Source organism: Fukomys damarensis, unplaced genomic scaffold, assembly GCF_012274545.1.
Source record: "Fukomys damarensis isolate Sample0158 unplaced genomic scaffold, DMR_v1.0_HiC HiC_scaffold_12, whole genome shotgun sequence".
Taxonomy (NCBI): Eukaryota; Metazoa; Chordata; class Mammalia; order Rodentia; family Bathyergidae; genus Fukomys; species Fukomys damarensis.
The window spans coordinates 18556056-18563370 of record NW_022900924.1 but is presented as its reverse complement, the minus strand read 5'-3'; the positions used below and the strand labels follow the sequence as shown (position 1 = coordinate 18563370).

The window sequence follows — 7315 nt, the reverse complement described above, 5'->3', positions numbered from 1 at the left end:
AAAATCTTAAGGAACAAATGTCAAACTATCAATGCAAGGCATCAGAACAGTAAAAGCCATCTTCCACCTTCCAACACTTGCCTCCACAATAAAGGACTCGAAGTGGATAATCAGCATCTAACTTTGCACTGTTCTTCGGATCACCTCTGAAATCAGCCCCACTGGATTCAGAAATGTCAGCAGCCATTTCATAAACCTGTAAGCAACAGAAATGACATCTTCATTACTCTGATCCAAGACCCAAAGGGAGCAGCAGTACTGGGGTGTAGTTTGGTTTCCCTCACTACATAGCCTCCCACCCCAAAGCTGCTTCCCTCTGTGAAGTGAGTAAGACGAGCTGTATGAGATCATGAAATGAGAGCAATTCCTGGCACATCTACCTGGTCCCCAAGTCTACATGGAAGCAAGTAGCGAACGGGACTATGAAGGATGGGGGGGGCATTGAGCAGAGAAAGAGGAAGCAAATGAGAGGGAGGGAATGGAAATGGTGACCTCGAAGAGACGAAGCAAAAGGTCTGAGGGTGACCTGGGAGGGATGCAAGCTGCGGTGAGGAAGGCTCCACACAGCTGGAAGGAGAGAGGCCGGGAGAGCCCAGGCAGAGGGGCGGGTCACACGCGGTGTCCAGAACGCAGGGTGCGGGGACTCCGAGGAGTCGGGGAAGCGGGAGGGAGGGGTCGGGGTGGCCGGGCCCCGAAGAGCGTGAGGATGAAGTGGGGGCAGAAGAACCAAGTACCGGCGGAGGGTAAGACGGCTGAGGCGACAAGGACGAGCAGTACTGAGACGAAGGGGCAACCCGGGGATACCAGAGGGGCCCATGTGGCGGGAGCGGGGACGCCCGGCCCCTTTACTCCAGGCGGTATCTCAGCTTCCCCCGCGCAATAAGCCTTTCAGAACCGGAAGGGAGTCTTTACCCAGGCGGTCGCACAGCCGCCTCCGCTCCCGCAGCTCCCGCCAGCTGAAGCGACACATGCAACTCCTCCTCGCCGCCTAGTGCAGCCCCAGAACCCGTCTACCCAGCGTGCTCTCGCGACACTACAAATATTTGTCGCGAGATTCCAGTTGTATTAGGTGGTTGTCGCGAGAAACCAAAGTGAAGGGGCGGAGCGAAATTAGAGAGCATGCGCCCTTTGTTTTGGGGCGGAGCTAAACCGGCCCGAGGCACCCGGCCGGTAGACGGTGCTCCTTGTCCGTGGAGGGCGTGCGCTACTCCAGGTGTGCGCGCCTGCACGAGGACGCAGTTTGCGAGCGCAGGGGCAGCTCGTGAGTCAGAAATGACTCCCTATTAATAAACCGGGGAGCGTTGGCCCAGTGTCTAGGGTACATCCCGGATCCTGACTAAGCTCCAGGACAGGATGTCACGCCCCTAGGGGAGAGTGCAGCTAGATGAGACGTTTGGTCTCAACACCATCCCCTAAATTCGAGGGGTTAAAAACATCCTGTGGGTGTGACTTGCATGTTTGTCATCTCCCATAGTCTGACCACGCTAACAGCTATTTTCGTCATCTTTTTTACCTGTAAATTACTTTATCCCATCTCAGGCCTTATACCTGACTGTAAAGCATGTGAGATGATTTTAGCTTCCCTCCCAGCTATCTTATTTTGGGAAAATCCCTTCATCTGCATACTCAGTCCGAGTCTCGCTGGTGAAATGGGAATGGTAACACTACAAATCCTTCAAGAGTACGAGAGCTTGGGGAATGATAAACCAAAAAAGGGCTCTGTAGATGAGAGGGTTGGTCTATTTTGCTTTATCTTCCACCCACACGACCTAATGACCTAATTCCCTTCACTGCCAGCTCCATTCCATGGTGACTGAACCCAGAGGCTACCACTGAGCTACATCCCACCCACACGTGTGTGTGTGTGTGTGTGTGTGTGTGTGTGTGTGGTACCAGGGATCGAACTCAGGACTCTGAACTTGTAAAGCAGGAGGTGGAACCACTAAGCTGAATCCCTGGCCCTCACCCATACTTCTTGAGACAGTCTGAACGTTGCCCAGGCTGCCCTTCAACTTGGGATTTTCCTGCCTCAGCCTCCCAATTAAATGGGATTACAGATGTGCAGCATCACACATGCTATTGGCACAGTCTTTTCCACCAGAAATTCATTCAACATGGCCTTCATCCGACCTTCTTAAATAAGAGAGGTGCCCTTTATCATAAAAGTCAATTCTGTTATACTAGTAAAACAAAATATCTGTACCAGCCGGGCATGATGGTGAGCACCTGTAATTTCAACAATCTGGGAGGCTGAGGCAGGCAGGAAGATTGAGAATTCCAGCCCAGCCTGAGAAATTTAAGGGCTTAGTGAGATCCTCCAAAATAAAATTTCAAATAAAAGGGCTGGGGGGGGCAGGGATTTAGCTCAGTGGCTCTGCCACCTGCCTTGCGAGCACAGGGTCCTGAGTTAGATCCTCAGTACAAAAAAACAAGTCATTATAGCTGGGGGATGGTGGCGCACGCCTGTAATCCCAGCACTCGGGAGGCTGAGGCAGGAGGATCTCTGTGAGTTTGAGAGCAGCCTGGGCTATATAGTGAGTTCCAGATCACCCTGAACTACATAGTGAGACCCTGTCTTAAAAACAAAAAACAAAAAAAGTCATTACAAATAAAAGAGCTGGGGATATAGTTCAATTTGAAGACCCTGGATTTGATCACAGTACCAAAAAAAAAAAAAAAAAAAAAAAAAAAAAAACAAACAATAACAGCGTGCCATGAACATTGGTAGAGTCTAGATGGATCCATTTTACAAATTTTACTTAAGTTCCTACTATATATTAGGCACAAAACAAATTCCTTTTTTCTTTTTTTAGGCAGGGACTCACTATGTAGCCCAGACTGGCCTTGAACTCCCACAGATCCTCCTGCCTCAGCCTCCTGAGTGCTGGGACTACACACTTGCCCCACCATACAAGGCTAGTTCATTGTTTTAATAAAAGGAATAAAAGTCTCTACTCAGTAAATTTAACAGCCTGAGACATTAGCAGATTTGAGCCTGTGGAAAGACCTGTGAAGCAGGTATTAGTGTATTGTCCCTAATGTCCAGATGGTAAAATCAATGCTCAAAAGTGGAAATGAACCGAGGTCACATATACTTAAGGTCACACAACAAATAGCATATTTTATTGATATTAGCGTGCACATTTTTCACATTTTGACATTTAGATCATTGTTGTCTTTAAATTAATTTATTTTGTAAAATTTATTTTTAAAATTTATTTCTAATTGATAAAAACATAAAAATTAGGAGCCGGGGATTTAGCTCAGCGGTTTGGTGGCCTGCCTGGCAAGCTCAAAGACCCGAGTTCAATCCCCGGTACCAAAAAAAAAAAAAAAAAAACATAAAAATTGTGCACGTACATATTCGTGGGGTTCCATGGGACAACTCGATGCATGTTTACGTTGTGTAATGTTGAAGTCTGGCTAGACATTATCTCATTTGTCATCCCTTTATGGTGAAATTTGCAAAATACTTTCTCCTGGCTTTTCAAAATTTGTTATCTCCAGTCATCCCACTGCACAATAGCACACTGTAGCTTCTTACTTTTATCTAACTTTATTTTATTCGTACCCACCGAGTGCTTTGTCCACTCCTCCCTTGCGACATTTCAAAACAAATTTTTTTAAAAAATAAAGCTTGGAGCAGTTTGTCACTTCTCTTTGGGGTGGGTATGGGGATCGACATTTCAAAATTTTGTATTATCAAGATGCGTTGCGATGGGGTCGTGACACTGTGTCAGCGTAGTCCGCAGTCGGAAGCATTTTCCTCCGTGCAGCCAGGGACAATCGATGGCACTCTCAGAAGTCACGAGATGCGAACAGGTAACCCGTCCCGCCTCCGTCTCCTTCCTCGCCCCTCTCCACGCCTTGTCCAGAAGGGGGCGCTGTCCTGCAGCTGCTGCCCTAGGTCTCCTAGCTCCAGCTCCTAGCGAGGTTCAGTCCTTGGGGGCGGCCCCGCCCCACCCGCCCAACCCGGGCCTCCTTGGGCGGCATCTCTGGCAGTGCTTTGTTGGGGAGCCCTTCCAGCCCCTGCGCCCCGATCTAGTCTCCCGCCTGGGGTCAGCGATGGCTCCTTGCTATTGTTAATCTCTCACCGGGTGTTTGAGGTTTTTTGCCGCCTAGCCAATTCCCTAAATTAAAAAAAAAAAATTATATATATATATATATTGCTCCGAATAGTGATATGGAGACTTAGCTTTCTGGGTGTCCTGTGCCTTGTATAGCTGGCGCTGAAACCCAGCTTTGCAGTCCCACGGCCTTCCAGTTCTCAGCTACGGAGAGGAGAGATGATGCATTAATTAACTGAATCAAGGAGCGTCCCCGGCTTGTCCCCGAAAGCCGCAGACCCTCAGAGAGACAGTGGACTATTACAGAGAGTACAGGAATCCGCCTGGGCCCCAAGCGTTGTCGGAAAGTTGATTCTGTATCTTTCTAACATAAATATTACTATTTCCTACTCAAGTCACAGTTTATGTTCCAATAAAAATCCCGAGGTTGAGTCTGATAGGCCTGGCTCCAGTTAATGTCCACCTCTCAAGCAATCGCTGTAAATCAAGAGTCTGTCATTGGCGCTGGATTTGGAAAGAGGTGAAAGTCCATAAAGGAAGAAAACTGAGGTCTTATTGCCAGAAGAGGGCGTGGTACCGAGGCATCCAACCCAGCAGCTGTCCCCTGCAGCAGCCTCAGGCCAAAGACGACTAAATCAGCACCCTGAGCACTTCATGTGGGTTCGAGGCGAGGCAGATTCAGCCCGTTTCACTCGAGACTGTGTCCGGCTACAGAGACTACACTCCCCAGCCACCCTTGCCACAGAAGTAGCTCTGTGTCAAGGTCCAGGTGGAAGCACAGGTCCTGAGGAGGGTGGCTCTTCGGCTAGGAAACCCCGAAATATTTTGAAAGGGGCTGAGAGAATGCTGGGTGTTCTGACTAACATTACCTTCATTACCATCTCTACCTCTCCATGTTTCAGCTGTTTTCCAAGTTTGCGGAATACCGAAGGCTATGCAAATGATGGTTGCCCATAGAAATGCAAATAGATTTTCTGCAGAGAAGCAGCAGCGAAGGATTAAGGCTCGGTTCACACCCACTGGCTTTCCTTCTCTCCGCAAATTCATTTCAGCATTTCTGTTTGCTTATGCAAATATGTGTGCAAGTATAATTGCTGACCTGAGTGTGTATTTTTTAAACTCTCCTTCAACTGGTTTTAAGATCTCACTGGGTTCTCTTATTAAATGAGTAAAATAAAATCTTTAACACATAAACATAATCAGATGGTCATATTTTTATAATTTAACACTTCCCAAATAAAAAGATGAGATCACATTAAAATTAAAAAGCCTTGTCTTCTCGCCCTTCTTTCTGACTGGACCACGAACATAAGACAAGAGGCGCAGCAGCTTTCTTGCAACCACGAGGGGTAAATCAAAACGAAAGTCTGTGTGCTCAGGATCGTGGACATAGTAGCCTGTGTCCCCAGCAGCACTGCGGGACCTCAGCTGGGAGAGGACTAAACCCGTCGCATAACAAAGGAACCAGATCGGGGCTCGGGATTTAGCTCAGTGGTTCTGCTGGTCCCGAGACCAGCAAGTGCAAGGTCCCGAGCTCAATCCCTGGTACCAAAACAGAGGAATCAGACTAGAACTGCTGGGGTGGGCTAGGTCTGTTGGTCATCTCCATTCTGGTTTTGCCAGGTGGCTCTGGAGAAGTCCTTATTGCTTAAGGGGGCAATTTTGTCTCCATGAGGTGACTGCTTCTGCTTGGAGTGGTCTCAGTTTTGTGGAGGCGCTGCTGGAATCCAAGGTGATTGTAGGTTTAGGGTGGTGACTGGAGACGTGGGTGCCCACTGGGAGTTGAATGTCGCCCTCAATCTCTTATCTGGATGTCCTTCGTCTTGAAGGGGTGTGTGTAAGCTGAGGGCTCGGCAGTCTTGTCCATCCAGTTTCTAGACAGACGCTCCTTAAGGGCCTCTATGCAGGGCTGAGATGTGGTCCAAACGACGCGAAGTGAAGTCTAGCTTTGTCCTCTTTCAGTTCCCTTTCCGCCTTCTGCAGGCCCAAATGAAGGTCATGTCAATTGGACAAAAAAACTTCCTAAGTCTCTGATTCCTCAGAAGAAAACACAGAGCAGGCTGTTAATGTGTAACAAGTTAAGGGCCAGACCTGCGCCTGAGCTCTGTCTCCGTGTGGTCCCTGCCGGGGCCCCACTTTGCACGGTGAACGCAATCGGAATTGATGGGATCAGAAAGGCAGATGCTTCTGTTCACCCCGGGAGGAGGCCAGGGTCAAACCAAGCGCTCCTGAAGGAAGGACACAAAGATGAAGGCTGGCCGAGGGGAGATGGGGAAGTCACATTGCAAGACTGACTGGGTCGTTCAGCAGAAGCTTGGAGGAAGGGACAGTTCCGACATTCACTTTCTGAGAAGTCTCATATTTATGAGAACGCCAAAGTTGCTTTGAAGTGACTTCCTACAGCATTGTGATGCCAGAAGAAAAAGTCATCTGGGTTCCCCAGAAATCGTGGGTTTTAGTTTCCTACTTGGGGGGCTAGATTGGTCCTGTCTGGCTTTTTCTCTCCCTTTCTTGCTTGTTTGCTTTCTCTTTCTTCAGTGCTGAAGATTGAACCCATGCTAGGTGAGTGCTCTACCGCTAAGCTACATCCGCAGCCCTTTAAAAAAAACTTATTTTGGGCTGGGGATGTAGCTCAGTGGTTCTGCCACCTGCCTCGCAAGCATGGGGTCCCAAGTTCAATCCCGGGTACCAGAAAAAAAAAGTTTTTTAAATTTTGAGACAGTACGCAGGCTGAACATAGTAAGTTCCAGGTCAGTCTCAACTACTTAGTGAGACCCTGTCTCAAACAAAACAAAACAAAACTTAATAATAAAAAACAAAGTCCACATGGAAGAGAAAAGAGCTGAAAGATGGAGCACATTTGACCCTTGCATGCAGCCACATTTTAAATTAGTCCTAACTGTGGACTTTCTGCTATGAAAGTCAACAAATCCTCGTTTCTGTTTAAACTAGTTTAAACTGGAGTTTCTTCCAGTCTTAAATTAGTATTGATCAAATTAGTAGTGATCAAATTAGTACTAACATAAGGTTAGGGCTAGGGCTGCCTCAAACAAACCCACCCTTACCATGGTCTGGAGGATCTGCTGTCTTCCAGGGTTTCGCAACATTGGCCCCACCATGACACATACTGGAGTCTATGCGTTTGCAGAATAAAATCTCATAAATCTACATTTTAATGACTCCCTAAAATGCTTACAGGAACATAAAGCACTATAATAATTTATAATTTGAAAAAAACTTGTTAGTTT

General features: G+C 47.6%; 1 protein-coding gene and 1 long non-coding RNA gene across 3 annotated transcripts in view; one reads left to right on the top strand and one right to left on the bottom strand.

The window, feature by feature from the left end:
* Nucleotides 1-1014, bottom strand: part of Denr (density regulated re-initiation and release factor) — a 14550-nt gene extending 13536 nt beyond the window's left edge. The window contains exons 1-2 of the mRNA XM_010604351.3: nucleotides 913-1014; nucleotides 82-196 (exon numbers count right to left, since the gene is read on the bottom strand). Coding sequence (XP_010602653.1) covers nucleotides 82-187 — 106 coding nt within the window. The 5' untranslated portion in view covers nucleotides 188-196; nucleotides 913-1014. The remainder of the gene's footprint in view (nucleotides 1-81; nucleotides 197-912) is intronic.
* A 60-nt stretch (nucleotides 1015-1074) lies between these two features.
* On the top strand, nucleotides 1075-4951 carry LOC104848522. 2 transcript variants are annotated; one of them, XR_004516804.1, is made up of 3 exons: nucleotides 1075-1213; nucleotides 3708-3822; nucleotides 4463-4951. It is a non-coding gene; the product is annotated as an uncharacterized LOC104848522 (long non-coding RNA). The 2 variants fall into 2 exon arrangements; XR_004516805.1 differs by having other exon boundaries at nucleotides 1075-1261.
* The last annotated feature ends 2364 nt before the right edge of the window (nucleotides 4952-7315 follow it).